Source organism: Eptesicus fuscus, chromosome 22 (assembly GCF_027574615.1).
Source record: "Eptesicus fuscus isolate TK198812 chromosome 22, DD_ASM_mEF_20220401, whole genome shotgun sequence".
In the NCBI taxonomy this organism is placed as follows: domain Eukaryota; kingdom Metazoa; phylum Chordata; class Mammalia; order Chiroptera; family Vespertilionidae; genus Eptesicus; species Eptesicus fuscus.
The window spans coordinates 27,141,649-27,163,256 of NC_072494.1; the positions used below are offsets into that span (position 1 = coordinate 27,141,649).

A 21,608-nucleotide genomic window follows, 5' to 3' on the forward strand; every position below is an offset into this window, starting at 1 on the left:
AGCTCACTGCAACCTAATGGGTGATAGGCAATGATGAAAGATAGGTGCTCAATGTGCAACGCTTAGGATGTAATTTTTTATCTTGAGTTTCCATGGGGCGGGGGCGGGGGAGTTTTCCTCAGTCCTCTCTCATTTTTGTTAGAAAAGTCAACTTATTACACATAAGTTATTACTTTATTTTAAACTTTTATTAAATGCTTCAGATCATAACTGTTGTATTTGCTTTTTTTTATTACACTCCCTTACGAATTACCCTATGTTTCTATCAGAAAATGTTGAGTCTTTGCTAATTTTTACAAATAGTCAGGATATCCTAAAAATGTTCAACTTTAAAGCTATAGCACTAAATGAGAGGACAGATGCTCAGATTCTGAATATTGCTTCCTTTTTCAGTTCTGCCAACCATTCAGCATGGGCAGCAGATACTCAGTACAATTGAAGGCATCCCAGTAACTCTACCCTGCAAAGCCAGTGGCATTCCCAAACCATCTATCACCTGGTCCAAGGTAAATGGCACATCGAGTGATGTGTGTTCCTGTTACGAGCTCTAACAATATTATTAGCCATCCATGCAACTTGTGACTGTACCATAAAACCTTATAAAAAGGAAAATCTATGCAGTCATACCACTTGGAAGGGACTCTAAAATGTTCTTATCACACTCACCTACCTGATGTTTGGATGGTATTCACAACACGACAGGGAACACTAATAGAGCGCCGTCTGCGTGCCCTGGTCGCAGGTCTCATTTTACCCCTTGCCACTTCCCCTAAGCCCTTCTGACTTCAGCGCATCTCTGTGGACAGCTCCGTACACTCCACTAGGGCCACATGGCATGCAGGTGCCTTCCTGGTGTTTGGACTCAGGGCTCTCTCCAAAGCCCACAAGGCCACTCAAGCTGCCAAGAGTTGACCAGGAAGTGCAGTGGGAATAACTCCTGTTGGGGGCAGGTGTCCTACATAAATACCTCGCTTCTCATCCATCAGAAGAGTCTTTCTGAAATGCATCCCCCCAGTTTCTCGGAGGGTCCCCAGCACAGTGAAGCTTCTCAGCCCAGCCCCAGCGGAAACGGAACAGGGAAGCCCTTTATTAGCTTCCTGTCCTTCTGTGCTTCACTCCAGCCCTTAGGGATCACGTCCCAAGTAACCTTGCTGCCCCCAAATCTTTGTCCCAGACTCTGCTCTTCGGGGAAGACACATGTAAGAGCCCATTTAGTCCCCCTCTGTATCCCTGTCCTGAAGTTGTACGGCTTTTACCTGTGTTCTTGCAGTGAGGAAAAACCCATTTACTGAGGATGTCCTTCCCATCTTTGAACAGCCATGAAGATGGCATCTTTTCTGTAAATTAATTTTCATTTGGCAGATATAAAGTAATGTAAAATGATGGCATAATAATGAAATGTGGCATTTGTATTACTACTGCTACGCCAGAGTACTTTGTCATACCATCTAATGTTATGCATCTAAAAAAAAACACATCTGAAATATAGAGAAGTTGGTGTTGACCTCAGTTAAAAAAAAAAAAAAAAAGTTGATTTCTGCATTTGGACGCTAAGGTACAATGGAGAAGCTGATCCCCAAACTGCACAGAGTCTGCTACCGAGTAGAAGGTTAGGGCATTTTTTTAGGAAAATATAAAGTGGAAATCTTCTTCCCAGGCTGGACTTTGTGCTGAGAGCAAGCCCAGAGGTTCAGCATCTGGGCTCCTGAGACTGACTGCTGGGGTTCCAAGCCAGCTCTCCCAGGGACTGACTGTGACTCCACACTGCCCCCTAGCTGTAACTTGGGGGTTGTGATAGTTCCTATTCCTAAGGCTGTTGTGAGAGCGAAAATAGTTAATTGATGAGAAGTGCTCAAAACTGTGCCTGGCTTAGCATGGGCACTGTCCCCTCCCTTACTGTCAGCGTTCTCCCTCCATTGTTCAGTCGCTCTGGAGTGAAAGGGGCATAGTATGACCTGAAGAACTACCACCTTTGCTTTATTTGTTTAATCTTTCTTACAAATAACTTTCTTCAAATCAGCGTGTGTGTTTTTTAATCTTGTGGGGTTTTTCCCCCTTGGAGAATTTTTTCCTTCCTCTTCCAGACATGAAGTCACTCTTGATTATCTTAAAAATACTTCGCCCTGGGTTGTGTTTTGCAGAAGGGCGAGCTGATTTCCACCAGCAATGCTAAGTTTTCCGCGGGGGCTGATGGGAGTTTGTATGTGGTGTCACCTGGGGGCGAGGAGAGTGGGGAGTATGTTTGCACCGCCACCAATGCTGCTGGCTACGCCAAAAGGAAAGTGCAGCTGACCGTCTATGGTGAGTGCTCCAGGAGGAATGTCTTCCTTCCAGGCTGTCTCTGTGCCAAACTCATGTCTCTCCCAGATAGTGTTACCGGAAGGCTATGCCCTAAGGTGAACTATTCCCCCAGGTTTATCTCTCTTTTTAAAAAATATTTTTTATTGATTTCAGGGAGGAAGGGGGAGGGAGAGAGAGAAACATCAGCGATGAGAGAGAATCGTTGATTGGCTGCCTCCTGCATGCCCCACACTGAGGATCGAGCCTGCAACTGGGGCATGTGTCCTGACTGGGAATCGAATGGGGACCTCCTGGTTCATAGGTCTATGTTCAACCACTGAGCCATGCCAGTCGGCCCCCCTCCTCCCCAGGTTTATATTTCTTACTGCCAACCAACATCTCCCCTATTTAGATTCTGATGTATAAAGTGAGAGTAGTGGTGTGGCCTTTTGGAAACATTTTGTGGTTTTGCTAAAGGAATATGCTCATTGCACCCAACCTCTTCAGAAATACCAGTTCCTTAAAACTCCGTGGAAGCCACACTTCAGCTGTTACTTGCTTAGCGCTCCGCCTTCAGGGTTCCTTTTGCAGATGGCAGACTCTGAGAGGGCATTTCAGCTGACCTCTCCACGGTCAAGGAAGAGCTTAAAAAGGGAAACTTTCTAGTCATTTTCCTTTCAGCTCTGACAACCCATGCATTTCTGGAAAATTGTAGCTATGCCCCAAACCTTTGACATAAGCAGTATCTTTTTTGTAAACGATTTAGGAATCTTTGCAGTCCACATTGTATTGTAAATGGAATGTTTTCAATGTACTATTTCCCTTCCGAAACATGCATCTACTTTAGTAAGGCCCAGAGTGTTTGGAGATCAAAGAGGACTGTCCCACGATAAGCCTGTTGAGATCGCTGCCCTCGCCGGGGAAGAGGTGACCCTCCCCTGTGAAGTGAAGAGCTCGCCCCCACCCATCATCACCTGGGCCAAAGAGAGCCAGCTCATCTCGCCATTCTCTCCGAGGTAGGAGGCCTGGGGTGAACTGCAACCCACGGTAACCATGTCTCAGGGGAGAGGGTTGCACCTATTCCTCTTTTCAGTTGTTTCAAAAAACAACTTGCGTTTGAGGTGAGTCACATGTACATTTGAGCCTATAGAAACTAGATAGACCTTCTAGATCATTCTTTAGTATCAGAAACGCTAACACTCAGCTAGAACATAATTTTCCACAGGCGCATCTGACAAGGTGGTTATTAACACGGAGCCTGTTTGTACAGAGACTCATGGTGGCACCAAGTGCACATTACACATAGATTCCATTCATCCCACTGGAGCATAAAACACAATAGATAGATACTCTGCTGTTTAGGATTTGATTTTTATTGGTTGGTTTTGTAAAACACTTGTTGATTAAACCCTTGTACAAATAAAGGCCCTCGGAGACAATATCCTCCTATATAATAAGAGAGGAATGTGCTAATTATCCATTACACCTTGAGGCGTAATGACCAACGGCATAAAGAGCAGATCTCGGATCTGCAAGAGGGTGGGGCAGCGAACTGCAAGCAGGGGGAGAAAAGCTACAGGAGGGGGCAGGGCAGCAAGCTATGAGGGGGGTGGGGTGCTACAGGAGGGCGGGACAGTGGGCGGAGAGCTACAGGAGGGTGGCAGAGAGCTACTGGCACATGGATTCGTGCGCAGGGCTACTAGTATTTGATAAGCTAAGTGTCATGGGAAGCAGAATGCCAGAGCCTTTAACAGCACAACCTTAAATTTACCTCTGCCACTGAAAGCTTGCCTGCAACTTTTGGCAGTTTTTCCGCTGGATCTCTCTGCGCCTCAGATTTGTTGTTTATAAAATGGGGATCATACTTCCCTGAAGGATTATATAAGATAATGTATATTCCACACTCCTTGTCTCTAGTTCGAAAAAAATGATAGCAGTGACTATTCTAATTCAATATTATGCCAAAAGTTACTGGTGGAATAAGAATTATAGCCTTTTGCTATTGTCTATTACACTTATTGATGCATAGTTGTGAAGATATAAATTCATGCTACTGTAGTTTCGCTTCCACTAATGAGAGAAAAGATAAGCAAGAAGAACTTTGCATAATTTTACTATTTCTTTGAAAAAATATTTGCTTTGAGTAGTTTCTAAGAAAAGAAATACTCTTATAGATAAAAGTTGAAGTTGAAGTTTCATTGTTCCCCTCCTTAATCTCTTCTTTCTTCCCAGGATAAGCACTGCCATAGACTTGGTGTGCATCCTACACATACATAGTATAGAATATAATATTGTTTTCTGTGTTTGATTTTTATTTTATTTTAGAGTGACAGGCAGAGAGAGAGAGAGAGAGAGAGAGAGAGAGAGAGAGAGAGAGCGAGAAACATAGATGTGAGAGAGAAACACTGATCAGTTGCCACCCACAAATGCCCTATCCAGGGATGTGACCCACAACCTGGGTATGTGCCCTGACCAGGAATCCTCCACCTTCTGGTGTTCAGGATGGCACTCCACACTCCAACCAACTGAGCCACACTGGCCAGGGCCTGTGTTTTAAATGTTGTTTTGAGTGTTTTTCATTTGCCACTGTAACATGTTATGTATTATTATATATTATTATATTAATAATATTATATATTATTACTTTAATGTCGACCCACTTTTATACATATAGATTTAGTTTATTTAACTTAACTACCATATGTATTTTCTACATTTTGTATATACCTTTCCCTATTTATGGGCATGCATGTTCTTGTTTGCTTTCCATTTCTTTCCTTTTTTCTTTATTTTATTTATTTTGGTTTTACAAACAAGACTTTTCAGTGATTATCTTTCTATATGTCTCTCTATATATGCACATGCATGCGTTTCTTTACGACCTGTACCTAGCACTACAGTTTCCAGTCAGAAGGAATTCCTGTTTTCAGCTTTGTAGACATGGCTGAATTGCTCTCCAAAGGGGTAGTACTGGTTAGCTCTCCCACCAATAGGATCTAGGTGTACCTGTTTCCACATCATAATCAGTGCATGGTGTTGACTGGCTTACAATCTTTGCCAGTCAGATGGCTGTGCAATGATATCTGGCCTCTGTCTTGGTTTCATGGGACTGACTTCCCAGGAGCCCAGAAGGCTCCCACTTGCTTGTTAGCCGTTGGTGTTATCTAAGAATTGCCTCTTTAAACACCTTGCACAGTTCTCGGTGACTGATCTGTTTCTTGTTGAATGTGCGAATTGGGCCTTTGTTCTTACTAACATTCCTTTGTTTGTTGTCTCTGGTTTTTATTACAATTAATAGAATAAAGTTTTTAGTTCAGTTAATATAATAAAGTTTTTGTATGTGGGTCTGGTTCACCCAACTACATTATGGTTCTATAGGAGGAATATATTCAATATATATTTGAGAATTACACATGTACCTTCTTTTGTCTGGATTTTAGCACACTAAAATTTTAAATAAATTTGTAGAAAAAGAATAAAGTATTCAAAATATATCAATTTACTAAAATATACATTTGCTTTGTATACCTGCAGCTTGATAAACCAGAGATGTGCAGTTACTTGATGATTTCAGACCATTAGGTTAGGTTTAAAAGAAAAAGAAAACTGATTTTGTATTTGCAAGAGCATCATACAGACTATACAAGATAATTATGCATCTAAGCTGACTTTTAAGGTGTATAAAAAGACATTATAGCTGGGAAAACAGTTTCAAAACCTGCTTGCAGAGTAGTAATTCCACAATGCTTAGGGGGGTATTTAAATTCTTGTGTTCTGTAGTCAACTGTGTGGTTTCTTTCTTTTAGACACACATTCCTCCCTTCTGGCTCAATGAAGATCACAGAGACCCGCGTTTCAGACAGTGGGATGTATCTCTGCGTTGCCACAAACATTGCTGGGAACGTGACTCAGTCTGTTAAATTAAGTGTTCACGGTGAGTTCTGAAATGAAGGCGTAGACATCTGTGTACTGGCCTCAGGGAGCTCCATCTTCCTAGTTTCTTTGATAGATAACCTCCAAATTATACATAGAATAATTAGAGAAAAAAATATTTTTAAATCTGAGATGTGATTTTCTTTCACTGACTCTGAAAAGTGTATCTGCCATCTGTAAACAACTCTCCCCTTTTCCCTCAAATGAACAATATTAAATTCTTGGATCTCAATTATATTAGGTGTCTATGGTGACCTTTGACTATTTTTGAAGCGCAGTAATAAAAATGTGTTCAGACTGGTGGCTTTTTGAAGTGAATGTGAGTTCTCAAGAAAGAATTTAATAGTAGTTAAATGGTCATTTTCACTATTCAAAGGGTTCAGCGACTGAAAACATTCTGCTTCCTAGATTTTTTAACTACTTTAAAACTAATTAGCCTGCTTTATTCCCTCAGTTTATCATAGTCTGTTCAGTTATTCATTCAGCCAAAGCATACTTACTGGTAGCGAGTACATACGCTAAGCCAGGCCTTGTGTAGGTGCTGGGTATTCAAGTAGAAGAAATTTCCTCAGATAGTATTGACTTGATTTCACTCTCAGACTAATTACTACATTAGCATCCTATTGGTCCTGGGATTTGAAATCCGATGAGAGTTCTCCATTTACTAGTCCTAGGGAACTAGGCATATTACCTTACCTCTCTTGTCTTTAGTTTTCTCCTTCATGAAACAATGACAATAATACTATCAAACTAATAGGCTTCTTGTTAGTAACAACCTATAGAAAGTATTGGTTAAGTATTAAGTTTAAAAGAAAGGACAGATGAGTGTGTGTTTTTTTAGGGGGATAAGGTATATTAATCCTGATTATATCCCTATGGGTCTCTTTGATTCTATAGCACATACTTGCATGTATGTGGAACCCAGTAATACATGCCAGTGCTTTGGTAAGTTATCTCATTTAAATTCCTATAGAAGGGCAGGTAAAGAGAAATAATGGAGACTTGATCTTGATTTTCTTCTCTGAAATTAGCGGAGCCCTTCATGAGAACCTTGTCTTCCTGTCTGGCTCAAGCTTCCACAAAGAGAACAAAAATTAAGGATATTTAGAGAGAAATGCTTTTTGTTTCAGTCTCTTATATTATAGAAATGATCTCGGTCACCTTTTAATAGGGTTTTAAACCTTAAGTTATCTACAGATTAAAGGAAATCTAACATTTTTAAGTGCTCTCTCTCAAGTTTAGAACAAGGCGTTATACATGCATTATGTCCCATAGTCCTTGCAGTGGACTGGTGTGGGAGCGGTTATTTGGCTTAGGAAACAAACAGGCCTCGGGAAATGGACCAGCTTGCCCTAGAGCACAGAGTTAGTAAGTGGCCTGAGCCTGGGTCCACATCCTGAGGTTATTCCAGTTTGTCATCCTGCCTCTTGGTAAGGAGCTCTCATTTAAAGTGAGAAAAGGAAGGGGATTTTTAAGAATTGAATTATGGATACTCAGTTGTTGTTTCCAGTTCCTCCAAAGATACAGCGTGGCCCTAAACTTCTGAAAGTCCGAGTTGGCCAAAGAGCGGACATTCCGTGCAATGCTCAAGGGACGCCTCTTCCTGTAATCACCTGGTTTAAGGGTGGAAGCGCCGTGCTGGTTGATGGAGTCCAGCATATTAGCCATCCAGGTGGAATGTTAAGCATCAACCAAGCCATGCTCTCAGATGCCGGAGTATACACATGTGTTGCTGCTAACATAGCAGGCAGCGATGAAACAGAGATAACACTCCACGTCCAAGGTGATTTGGGGCATAGGGAGATACATGTATGGTGGGGGTTGGGAGTGTGAGAAAATGGCTGGAGACTACATACAAAATATATAGTCCTGGATAGTCTTGGATCACTTTCAGAAGATTTCTGTATATGACTCTTGACTCAACTTTGAAAGGAGAGCCATTCTAGAAAGAAACGAAACCCTGCTGTTACTAAACCAACCTCCATTTTTGTATGTTTACCTTTGAAAATGAAATTGCCATGAATGAGATGATGGCATCAGTCCCAGATCACTGCCCCACCCACTGTCTTTGGTTTGGGAGAAATTTTGGACAGAGTGAGTTGGAGTAGGATCTCGCCTGATAGTGGTACGGTGCGCTCAGTATTGATCCCTAGAAAATCTAGTTCCACGGTTCGCTGTAATGATGTTGGCCTTAATTGTTTAGAGGGTTTAATTGTTCCTTCAAGCTACAAATATTTATCCAGCTCCTACCAAGTGGCTGTCCTGTTTTTGGCAGTGAGGAGAAAGTCGTGACAACGGCAAAGCACCTGCTTTTATGAGCTGTTCCACTGTGAATAGGCAGAGAACAAGCAAACAAATCAACAAAAACATGGATCATATAAGTGCTGGGTGGAAAATTAAAATAGGGTGATGCTCCTAGCAGTTGGCTATGTTAGATTGGATTGTCAGGTAGGCCTCCTGTGAGGAGGTGATATTTAGGGTGAGATCTTGTTGACTCTAAGGAACCAGCCATGTGGAAATCGGGGCAAAGAACATTCCTGGTCAGGGAGAATACCAATGCAAAGGCAAGAAGGAAAGATAAGTAGTAAGTAGGTATCGAACTTAGCATGGTACTTAGTACTTTGTCCAAGTCTGAGACAATACATTTATTTTTCTAATAGAGCCCCCTACACTGGAAGATCTGGAACCTCCATATAACACCCCATTCCAAGAAAGAGTGGCCAATCAGCGCATTGCATTTCCATGTCCTGCAAAAGGTGTGTACCACTCAGACATATGGGCATTGGCATAATGTCATATTGTTCCTTCTACACTGAGCCCACAGTTCATAAAATCCCACTTGTGAGTGCTTGTTATAATATCTGGGCATAATAGAAAGTAATCCCTCTTTCAAATAACAGCTATTTGAATAGGAGTTTTTCCCTCTCAGGTATTTTATTTCCTTCAATGAAAAGACCTTCTACTCCTTCACACTTGCCTCATTTAGTATGTCTTCCATATAGTTCATGCTCTTTCCCATTACTTCTCATCTCTATTCTATCAGGCCTATTTAAAATGTGAATTATAAAGCATTTTATTACATCACTTATGGAGTCTATTTGGTTGAGCAATCTTCGTGTTTATTCCTTTGACTAGAGGCCCGGTGCACGAAATTCGTGCATGGGTACAGTCCCTAGGCCTGGCCTACAATCAGGGCCATCTTCCCCGGCTGCCTGCAGCCGGCCCTGCCCCCTGCCTCCACCCAACCCCAGTTCCCCATTTGCCATCGGGTGATCGGAGCCTGCCAGCTGGGGGGAGGAACCGAGAGGTCAGCCATTCCCACCCGCATGCTGGCCCCGCCCCCACTGTGGGTCACCCTCTATGTGTGGCCTGGCACCGCCCACATCCCCCATCATCCACCCCTGGTTTCCTGTTCGCCATCAGGTGATAAGAGCCTGCTGGTTGGGGAAAAGGATAGAAAGGTGGTCAGTGCACCTCACAGTGATTGGTCGAGTGGTCGTTCTGGTCGTTCTGCCATTAGGGTCAATTTGCTTATTATCCTTTTATTATATAGGATAGTATCTTATTTTACCTCTTCTTTTATTTTCAACCAAAAACTCCTCATATATCTAGTCTATTTGATTAATATAGTTTTTCCCACTAAGCGCCATGACTTACAAGAAAATGCTTTTCTTACTGTCATCTGAATGTCTTGATAAAAATAACTTTGATCAGACTCTACACTAGAGATCATAGGTCTCTTAAGACTAATCAGGAATTAGAGGTACCCATGCCAGGGGAAATTATCTTGAAAGTGCATATACACTAGGGTACAAATTATTTCCTCGTAGTATACTGGATCTTTAATAGTGATTACTAATTTTGTTGTAAAATATTACAAGGCTTTAATTCCTTTTTTAGGTACTCCCAAACCAACCATCAAATGGTTACGGAATGGTAGAGAGCTGACAGGCAGAGAGCCCGGTATTTCTATCTTGGATGAAGGCACAATGTTGGTTATTGCTTCGGTTACACCATATGACAATGGGGAGTACATCTGTGTAGTAGTCAATGAAGCTGGGACCACAGAAAAAAAATATAACCTCAAAGTCCATGGTAAATACAGATAAAAATGCTAAAATCACATACTTGAATATGTGACATTTTCAAATTATTATATATAAGTTATTCTCTCAGTGTAGTATTATGTAATGTGAATAGAAATGTTATCAAACAAAACTGGTGATCTGGTTATATTTATTGATTGATTTGATTAAAACATAATTTTTTATTGTAATTATTATTTTTTAAAAATTTTTATTGAATTTATTGGTGTGATATTGGTTAATAAAATTATATAGGTTTCAGGTGTACAGTTCTATAATACATCATCTGTATATTGTGTTATGCATTTACCACCCCAAGTCAAGTCTCTTCCATCACCATTTATCCTCCCTTTACCCTCTTCTTCCCCTCACCCCCCTTTCCCTCTGGTAATCATGATACTGTTGTCTGTGTCTATGAGTTTGTTTATTTTCTTTGCTTAATCTCTTCACCTATGTCATTCAAAATTCAAATGGTAGAAAAATATATATAGTCAAAAGTGCCATGACCAGGAGCTGAGTCATCTACTAATCCTCCCTAGGACCAAAGAAGGTCATTAGCTTTATATGTACGTGTGTGTATCTTCCCAGAGATATTTATACATATGCAAAGAAATATATATACATTTTTGTCCTCATTTTATTTTATTTTATTTTTGGTTAATCCTCACCTGAGGATATATTTTCCATCAATTTCTAGAAAAATTGGAAGGAAGGGAGGGGGGGGAGAGAGAGACAGAGAGAGAGAGAGAGACAGAGACATTTATTGGCTGCCTCCCACATACGCCCTGACTGGGGCCAAGAAATGATCCCACAACCCAGTTACATGCTCTTTACCAGGAATCAAACCCCAGAACCTTCCGGCACGGGCCAACACTCTAACCACTGAGCACACCGACAGGGCTATCCTCATTTTCTTCCTTCCTTCCTTTATTTTCTTTTCTTTTTTCCTTTCTTCCTTTCTTTCTTCTTTTTATGTATTTATATTTTAAATATATTTTTATTGATTTTAGAGAGGAAGGAAGAGGGAAAGAGAGAGAAACATCAATGATGAGAGGGAATCATTGATCAGCTGCCTCCTGCACGCCCCCTACTGGGGATCAAGCCCACAACCTGGGCATGTGCCCTTGACCGTAATCAAAGCTGGGACCCTTCAGTTCACAGGCTGACACTCTCTCCACTGAGCCAAACCAGCTAGGGCTATCCTCATTTTATATCCATTACTCTTCACCTTGTCTGTATTGCTAAAACAATCTATCTTTGAGATTATTCAATATTCCTAACCCTTATTTATACCTACACTTTATGGCTATGCCACTATTTACTTAACCTTTCTCTATTAATGATGAACATTTAGATTACCATTTTTTTGCTATTATAAGTAACACTTCAATGAAAATCTTGTACTTTTGTCATTTTGTCAAAGCTGTGTACCTTTTAAAATTTGATGGATATTGGCTTCCATAGACCCTGGGCCATATTCACTTATGTCAGGAAAGTAATGAGGCCCACTTGACTTAATTAAGACACTAGTGATTTGTATTTTAAGTGATTTGTAGAATAAATAGGTTCTCCCTTCAATTTATCCTGAAGTGTATCCTCAGGTCAAAACTCTGAAAAAGAAAAATTCAATAAGGATTACTTATAATAAATACATTGGTCAAGACTTTTCATTTTCTATTAAGGCATGTGCTTACAATATGACCAGCTGGTTTTAAAGCACAAATCTGATAGAATTTGCTTACTAAAGGCCTGAGCAAAGAAACTTTATAAGTAATATTTATTATAAGTGTATGTAGCCATGACTCCTCTCTTTTTGCAGTTCCTCCAGTAATTAAAGATAAAGAACAAGTAACAAATGTGTCCGTGTTGGTCAATCAGCTGACCAATCTCTTCTGTGAAGTTGAAGGTACTCCCTCTCCCATCATCATGTGGTACAAAGATGATGTCCAGGTAAGTGGAGACATCCAAATATTCGTCATTCCTTGCCTCTGAAAGACATCATTCAGATGAGACGTTCTTCTTAATAATAATATGAAAACTGTACTTGAATTTTTGATTATGCATCCTAATTGGGATTGGAAATAACACTGAGCATTTTGGCCCTTAAAGGTGACTGAAAGCAGCACTATTCAGATTGTGAACAACGGGAAGATATTAAAGCTCTTCAAAGCCACTCCAAAGGATGCGGGAAGATACTCCTGCAAAGCAGTTAATGTTGCAGGCTCCTCTCAGAAGTACTTTAACATCGATGTGCTAGGTAAGGAAAACATTCTTTTAACACTACAAATCAGATGCATTTCTTCCATACGATAGAGCTGACTGAAAGAGTAAAGAGAAAAATAAATTGATAGGATAAATATCTTCCTATCAATCTATCATTATTTTTGTCATTAATATTTGTTGAACAGAACCATATTGTATGGAGATTTAAAAGGTATTATTATTTATCACACAGAGCCATCTGTGGGTTTTTGGTACTAGCTTATACATAAAATAGTAAATTACAACACTTGTCAATTTCTCCAGTTAGGTGTTTCTCTGGGTAGTAACTGTGTAGGATGAGGCAGAGTAAGTACCATTCAGGCTGTTGACATCTTCAGAAGCTACTAGGTTGTACTTGAACTTGGATGATAGAAAATGCACCATTCCCTGCATTCTAATTAATTTTTGTAACTAAATCACCTCAGCTCTGATTCTAATTAATGGGGGAGAATTCTGAGAACAGGTAATAACTGTAATCAATTGGGTTAGAAAACATTTTTAATTTTTAAGTAGTAATCATAAATTTAAAATTTTATAGTTTAGTGTGTGAAATTATATTTGCCAGTTTGAGTTTACATAGTGATAACATGACTTCCTCTCTTCTCAGTATTTTGCTCACCAAAATGGGCATATGATTGATAAGTCTGGGGTGGAAGTAGGAATGATGCTGCATTAAAATTACCATACAAAACTGTTTATAATATAAAATTAATCTTTCTCACTAAACTTCTCAAAGTCTGAAGTACTTTGCATTTCCTGTACCAACATTACCATTATTATATTTAAGTATAGGCTATAAAATCTAAGTAATGTTTTCTGCCATTAGTCCTATTGGCATCATTTCTCTTGACATTTGCTTTGAATTTTGTCTGTGCTGAGGACTCCCACATTTTTATCTCCAGCTCAGACTTTTCTGGCATGGTGAACTGAGTGGTCTCAACGAATGTCTGTTGTGGTCACCTGTGGTGATTCCTATCATAGTGACCAGTACCTCCACCCATCCCCTCACTTCTGCCAGAACCTGGTACTCCTTCCTACCTCCGTCTCCCCTACTTCTTAAACCTACATCCTCTTAAGTCTATTTCCTAATTCCATGTTAAATTATTTACTCCTTTCTATTTCCACTGTGAAGGTATCATTTATAAGCTGCGTTAATACCATATAATAGCCTCCTAACTCACCCCATCATCCACTCTTTGCCATGGGAATCCACTCTTTATGCAACAGCCAGCATGATTTTAAAACACAAATCTGATTTTATTCCTCCCTTACTGAAACCCTTTAACAGCTGGAGATGAAACCCTTCATTTCCCTGAAGATGAAGAACCAGGCACCTTAGCACAGTGGTCGGCAAACCGCAGCTCGAGAGCCACATGCGGCTCTTTGGCCCCTTGAGTGTGGCTCTTCCACAAAATACCACGGCCTGGGCGAGTCTATTTTGAAGAAGTGGCATTAGAAGTTTAAGTTTAAAAAATTTGGCTCTCAAAAGAAATTTCAATCGTTGTACTGTTGATATTTGGCTCTGTTGACTAATGAGTTTGCCGACCATTGCCTTAGCACGATGTGAAGGGAGAAGATTCGAAGGTCAGGACAGTGTACAGGAACTCTTCAATATGTTTGATAATTCTGAGAATAAAAACTAGCAGAGCCAACACTATGCTCAGATCCAGTTTTAGCGTAGGAGCCCTGTAAAAGAGACAGGGGTGATATATTTTAAGCAGGACTATGGTGTGATATGTAAAATCTGAACACCCATTATAAGATTGACATTGGTTATGTCATTCATTAAAATGTATAGCAGTAGTAAATTGTCTGAGCTTCACTACTCACTCATATTCTAAACTCCTTCTGTACATGGATTTAATACTCCTCAAAATGAGCAAAATGAGTTTTGTACTACCAAGAATTGTCCTGCTATCAAGTCTTTCATGAATGTATTCCTGAACTTGAATTTAACATTTGGTTAAATGTGATATGAAAAAAGATTATTCTGTGATATGTTTAACAGTAAGATCTTATTGAAATACTGTAGAAATCATTGATCATCTGATCTCCTTCCCCCCACTCTTTTTGCAAAGTTATAGATTTTCATGATAATATGTCTTTAAGTCCCACCCACCATAATAGGTGCCAACTCCCCCAATGAAGTCTCAGTTGTCCTCAGCCACGACACCAGCCTTGAATGCCAGGTCAAGGGCACTCCCTTCCCAGTGATTGACTGGTTCAAAGATGGCAAGTGAGTATCTTTTCTGTATTTGTTACAATGGTATATATAGGAAATCGATGTGTAAACGCATATGGATTTTCTCTTAATTATTTTACCTCACGGACTATTATTGAATGCGCATGACAGAAGACAATATTGCTCAAAAAGTGGTCTCAAAGCCTTACAATACCTTTCGTTCTTATGAATTACAAGACTCTTTATAATTGCTGGGGATTTTATTTTAGAATCATATGAAACTCAAGTTTATTATATATACATGAAGTAGTCTTTCCACAGGCTAAGAATTTTTTTAAAAATAAAAAAATGTAACTTCCAAATGCAGAAGTGATTTTGCTTTGATATGGGAATTGTTTGAATTATTTAAAAAGAAAATGTGTTGCCCTGGCCAGTGTTGCTCAATGGCTAGAGTGCCGATCTGAGCACCCAGGGGTCAGAGGTTCAATTCCTGGTCAAGGGCACATATCTGGGTTGCAGGTTCAATACCTGGCCCTGGTCAAGGTATGCAGGAGGCAGCCAATTGATGTATCTCTCTCACATCGCGCTCGCTCTTTCTCTCTTTCTTTCTTGCTCCTTCTCTTGTTCCCTCCCTCCCTCTGTCTCTCCCTTCCACTCTCTCTAAAAAGCAATGGAAATATACTTGGGTGAGGATTAACAAAATAAAAAAAAAGGAAAAGGAAAAAGAAAAAAAAATTGTTTACAACAGCAAGATAGGAATACTTAAGCTAGTTCTCTGTACAGGCAAAAAGGAACAACCATGGAAGAGCAGTAAGATGTTTCGTAGACTTCAAGTTCAAGGTCTGCTGAGGTTTGCCCACACTGATATAACTGCATGATTTGTATTGCTCGTGAGAGTTCATTTCTCATGGCATGGTCACAATTCATGTATTAGAGTAGTTCCTCAGAGCAGGTGTCTAAGACCTAAGCAGCCAAGAGAAAAACTTTCCAGTGTATATAAAGGATTGTATGCAAACTTTTTAAAGATCAGTAAGCCAAACAACAGTATAGAATAATGGATGGAGGGTACAAACAGGCAATTAAAAATATATTAAGTAAGTAATAAATGTATTAGAAGATGCTCACCCTCAATAATTTGGAGAATGTACATAAAAATCATATGATTTTATTATTCACAAGCCAGGCAAAAATAAAAAGGTGAAATTTGAAAAATATCATCTATTTGCTAGAGAATGTGAACTGGTACTATGAAAGGTACTACTGGCTTATTAATATAGCAATGCTTCTAATTATGTATCATGTGGTTAAGACACTGGTGCTATTAAGATTTGAACGCTCTAGCCTGACTGGTGTGGCTCAGTGGTTGAGCGTCGACCTATGAACCAGGAGGTCACAGTTCAATTCTTGGTCAGGGCACATGCCCGGGTTGTGGGCTCCATCCCTAGTGGGGGGCATGCAGGAGGCAGCCGATCAATGATTCTCTCTCATCAGTGGTGTTTCTATCTCTCGTTCTCCCTTCCTCTCTCTGAAATCAATAAAAATATATTTTTTAAAAAGAGAAGATTGGGAATGCTCCTGTGCTGTCATGGAGCAATTACACCTTCAGCATCTAGAGCGGGAAGCAGCCATGGTGTCCACAGGATGGCCTTTGCATGTGGATTTTCTCCCTCGATGATAATATCTCGGTGATATTCCCTGCAAAGCTGTGATGGCAGAAAAGCAAGAACTGCCTAAAGCACCACATTAGGAAAATGGGTAGATAACTCATGACACGACACCGTCATATTAGGAAACACTGTGCAGCAGTTAAAAAGAGTAAGATCAAACTCTGTGTACCAACAATATCTCCATAGCTATTATTGAGTAAAAAGTAGAACAAGAACACAATGCTATTTATGTACAAAAACGTTAGATTCCCTTGGAAATACATTTATGGGTGAAAATATTTAGGAAAACGTGGGAGAATGCAAACCAAACTGATAATGGTGAGAGGTCTAGAGAGAAGACTCACATTAGGGATAATAAACCAAGAAGCCCTTTCCTTATTATAATGCTTACATTTTTTTACTTCTTTAAATTATTATGTTACTTGCATAATTAACCATTAGTAAAACTTCTTTAAGTTACTTAAATTTGAATAACCGTATCAGGCATTCACTTCCTTAAACAGTTAAAATGCATTAAACTAAGTACTTTATTCTCTTAACTTTTGAAAACTTTATACAAAATGTCATGCAAGAAGTAGTAAGGGATGCTAGCAAAGAAATTAAATGTGTTTCCATTTAATCTTGTAGCCTGACTAGTGGCTTATTAATATAGCAATGCTTCTAATTAGGTATCCTGTTAAGTCACTGCAACTTTTTAAAAACTAGCTGTGAGTATTCCTAAAAAGAAGATCAATGGATTTTTAAAGAGATGACTCTTGGGATATCATAGACTTTAATAACCATGATGCTTTGAGTATTAAGTAAAGCTGTTACCAGTTGTATAAAGTGAACATTTAAGAGTCAGTAAATGGCTCGGTATAGCAGAAAAAGACTTCCTGGACAACTATATATGAGCTGCTTTTGTCATAAATATCTCTCGGTATTTATGAATAAAAAACCATTCATATTTACTATAATATCTACTTTTTAGAAAAGTTGTCCTGGTCATTGCCTTTAGTAAGTAATAACCATTTTTTCTATTGTGAATACTTTTCCAGATATTGATATAGTGATAATTGGTTCAAAAATGATATTGCTTGGCCTGAAGCTCCTATACTCTTGGTTTTTCTTTTCTAAATGATAGTAGAAATATTGGCTGTGCAAACACCACTCCCCCCCAAAAAAAAAACAAAACAAAAGCAAAACAACCAGAAGAAGAAAAAGAGGGAGGGATGAATGACTGATGTAGATAATGATACTGCCAGTTTTCTATTAATATTATTCAACACTTTAAGTTCAAAATGAAGAAACTCTTCATCTTAAAGTGACAATTATCTCACTTGCATTAGTGAAGTGGTTTAATAATTCCATTCTTCTCAGTAGGAGTACTAATCACATCATTTTTTAAAAAAGATTTATACTAAAAAATTCAACGTTGATTTTTAACCTCATTTGACAATGATTTTTGTTGTGATTAAGAAGAGAGGAAATATAGGAAAATAAAAATGGACTCATGGAATAAAATTTTATTTTTTCTAGGCCTTTATTTTTGGGAGATCCTAATATTGAACTTCTAGACAGAGGACAAGTTTTACATCTAAAGAATGCACGGAGAAGTGACAAGGGGCGCTACCAGTGTACTGTGTCCAATGCAGCTGGCAAGCAAGCCAAGGATATAAAACTGACAGTCCATAGTGAGTGTGACTTTCCTGTGCTTTTCATTGGTATTAGTTCTCCGTATAAATTGAAAAGCAGGGTTCACGCTAATATTAACTGTTCTTTTATTCAGACTGAATAATTTAGAATGCTACTTTAGAATAAACAGTCTGTCTTTATGTGTTTTAGGCTAGAATGTTGCATCCGATTTTAATGCATTTTATCAGTAAGTATGGACTTTTTTCAAGTGGTTTAGTGGTTTTTATGTGATCTCACTTAAGAGGTCATGGATTTCCTAATTGGTTGGTATATACATAGACCAATTGTTTACATCCTTAAAGGGACATATTTAAAAAAAGACCCTCTAAAAAGGCACAGTGCATTTTAATGTGCATGTGTTTATAACCTTTCTCTTTAACAACCTTTCACAAACAGAAGGACGGGGTCTCAGAAAAAGTATACATAAATTAAATTGAAACTGTAAGTGGCATTTATTTGGCAAATTTAAGCAATAGATGGATGTTATACTGTTCTACTGTCAACTGGAAATGTTCTTTGAGTAATTTTTCTCAATTTCACAAATACAATCTTTTAAATTATAAATGCTATTCCTTTGTAAAACATTTATGGAGGATAGGCAGTTGTTTGAACCTGTGTTTTTGGATTCATTGATGTATCATCTAATTAGGCTACCCAGCTGATTTAGAAAGTCTTCATCATTTGCATTTGCATCAAGGTCTGACAAACATTGCTGAAACTGAAATTTGAGCTCAGAAAATATATCCACTGCAAATTTGTAGTGGAATCGAGTGCAGCTGACCATTCTTGTGATTCAAACAACAGAATGACTAACACAGTATAAATATTGCACTTAAATGTTGTTTTTGTCTGCTAATTTAGGCTGAATTCATTTAAAAAAATTATCAAGCTTTTAGCCAAACTAATTTTCAAAAATCTTCCAGTATTCAGTAATCGTATTTGAAGACAATTCTTCTCATTCAGAAAATAAATTTAGTCTAAGTTTTAAGTTCAAAAAATTATAATGTAACTTTACCACCATTAAGGAATTAAACTACTATATTGTAGGATTAGTGATTTTATACACCTTCTACTTCTGAAAAAAAATATGAAACTACTGATGTTTAAATTCATAAGAGCCAATAAAATATACCTTGAACACCAATATGTTCAATAACATATTAATATTTTTCACAGTGTTTGCTAATAAATAATATAAGCAATAAAGATAGACTTTTGATGCCTTATATTTTAACTAGTGGCCTGGTGCATGAAATTCATGCACATTAAAAGGGGATTAATTAGAGGAAATAATTTAATATTGCTATTTGCCCTTTCTCTATAATAGAAGTGTCAGAGATGAAAGAAAATTAGTAAAATGTATATGAAAACCTTCCTCTTGTCAGAATCTGGAGCACACCATGGGACCCAGAGTCAAGTCCCCGCCCACCCACATTTGCCTCAAAATCGCATGAGATCCAGACCTGGCTGTCCACCCCCGCATTGGGCTAGATCCAGACCCGGCCATTCCCACTCTTGTCAAGCTCCGCTGGGCAGGGAATGTAGCCTCAGGTCCCCTGGCCCGGCGCCAGGACGGGGGGGCGTGGCCTGAGGTCCCCCAGCCCAGACCAGGGTGAGGTTGTGCCTTGAGGTCCCCCATCAAGCCCTGCCAGGTGTGGGACACAGCCTGAGATCCCCTGTCAAGCCCTGCTGGGTGGGTGGCATGGCCTGAGGTCTCCCGTCAAGCCCCGCCAGGCGGGGGGGTGCAGCCTCAAGTCCCCCGGCCCGGAACTGGGAGGGGGGCACAGCCTCAGGTTCCCTGTCAAGCCCCACCGGCAGGGGGGGTGCAGCCTCCGGTCCCCGTCAAGACCCACTGGCTGGGGGGCACTGCCTGAGGTCCCCTATCTAGCCCTGCCGGGCAGGGGGTGCAATCCGAGGTCCCTGGCCTGGCGCTGGGGCGGGGGAAGCAGCCTGAGGTCCCCTAGCCCAGCACCAGGACAGGAAGTGCACCTTGAGGTTCCCTGTCAAGCCCTGCTGGGTGGGGGGCGCGACCTGAGATCCCTATCAAGCCCTGCTGGGTGCAGGAGGACATAGCCTCAGGTCCCTGCTGATTGCTTGTTAAGGCTCCTTATGGGAACTTGGCCTCAGCTGTGGGTGTAGCCATCTTTGTGATGGAGTGATGGTCAATTAGCATATTCCCTCTTTATTAGATAGGATAAGCTTTGTAAATCTGTCTTAGTCTTTTTCAGCCTCACCCATATTTTTACCAATGTAAGTTTATTTTAGTTTTTTTGTTATTGTTTTCTTTTACCATCAGTTTTAACACATCTTAGCAGATTCCACTTCAGATTATAATGGATTCATGTTTTTTCAACTTCTTAGAAAACATTTTTGTTGGTAATTTTTATACAGACTATTCTTCACTTTCTTCAGAGTTAGCATTTAGTCCTCAAATAAACAAACAAACAAAAAAAACCCAACTAAGTAATGTCATTAACACCTGTCAATTTGTCAAAATCCAAGTATAATAGATCTCGCCATAAATAATGTGTGAGAAAAATTTGTGTGTGTGAATGTCTGTCACTGTGAACTAGTTAGTTCTAAGAATGGTTATCAGAAAACATTGAGGTACTCTGCTCAGCAGCCAGGTCTTGTTTTCTAATATCATCTCCGTTAAAAGGAACCAAGGCTTCTTGGAGAAATGGTTAATTCTAGGACAGGGGCAGGAATATGTAGGCAGCCTGGAGCATGTGGTGGGACCAGAAAGTTCGAAAGCACTAAAATAATAAAATGACATGGGTATGTCAAAGGGACATAGGAGCCAACTGGAATAGCTTCCAATGGACAAACCTGGAACAATTCAAACAACAAAACAAATAATATAGTATTAGATTTTAACCCCAAACATAAGTTTTCAGGAGTCCATATTGATTTAAATACATGATTGGATAAGTGAATAAATTGAAGAGGAGTGACAAATCTCCCACATAGACGATTCCAAATAAATTGTGTAGGTATTCCCCTCTCAAGGACGTAGAACATAACTTTACCCCATGGGTATGAGCTGGGGAGAGTGATTCTTTTCCAAAGACCAGGGCGAAAGGGAGCAACTCTACACTAGAAGAAACCTAGCAAAAACTGCCTTGACCAGGTTGTCAAAGTAGCATCATCAAGGATGAGTGTGCTGATAGCATGTACCCTTGATTGAGAAAGTGCTTTACCTCTGTCATCTTTCTCCCAAAGACCCATAACCCTCGTCTAAGCGTAAGAACAACATCCCATAAAACATCCTATTCTAAAATAAAATAAGTGTCATAAAATAATGTGAAGGCACTAAGTCAGGCACATGCCATTTGGTTTCTCTTAAATCGTTGCAATTATAGCACAATCCTGGAATGACCACGTTCAGAATATGCAGCAGTTTTGAGCCACTGGAGTTGTTTTTCCGACAGCAGAGTTCCCATGCGGTATGAGAAGCCAGGCATGTGGTTGCTGAATTATGGAAGAGACACATGTAGCCAATTAGATGAGTAAAGTCCAGTGAGT

The 21,608-nt window shown here is 39.6% G+C and overlaps 1 protein-coding gene across 1 annotated transcript in view; it reads left to right on the forward strand.

Moving 5' to 3' along the window:
- Positions 1-21,608, forward strand: part of HMCN1 (hemicentin 1) — a 379,559-nt gene that overhangs the window by 209,704 nt on the left and 148,247 nt on the right. Inside the window, exons 20-30 of the mRNA XM_008145958.3 lie at positions 394-506; positions 2,142-2,301; positions 3,128-3,296; positions 6,087-6,214; positions 7,724-7,996; positions 8,874-8,969; positions 10,114-10,308; positions 12,118-12,248; positions 12,408-12,555; positions 14,670-14,796; positions 17,928-18,082. Of these exons, the coding sequence (XP_008144180.2) occupies positions 394-506; positions 2,142-2,301; positions 3,128-3,296; positions 6,087-6,214; positions 7,724-7,996; positions 8,874-8,969; positions 10,114-10,308; positions 12,118-12,248; positions 12,408-12,555; positions 14,670-14,796; positions 17,928-18,082 (1,695 nt within the window). The remainder of the gene's footprint in view (positions 1-393; positions 507-2,141; positions 2,302-3,127; positions 3,297-6,086; positions 6,215-7,723; positions 7,997-8,873; positions 8,970-10,113; positions 10,309-12,117; positions 12,249-12,407; positions 12,556-14,669; positions 14,797-17,927; positions 18,083-21,608) is intronic.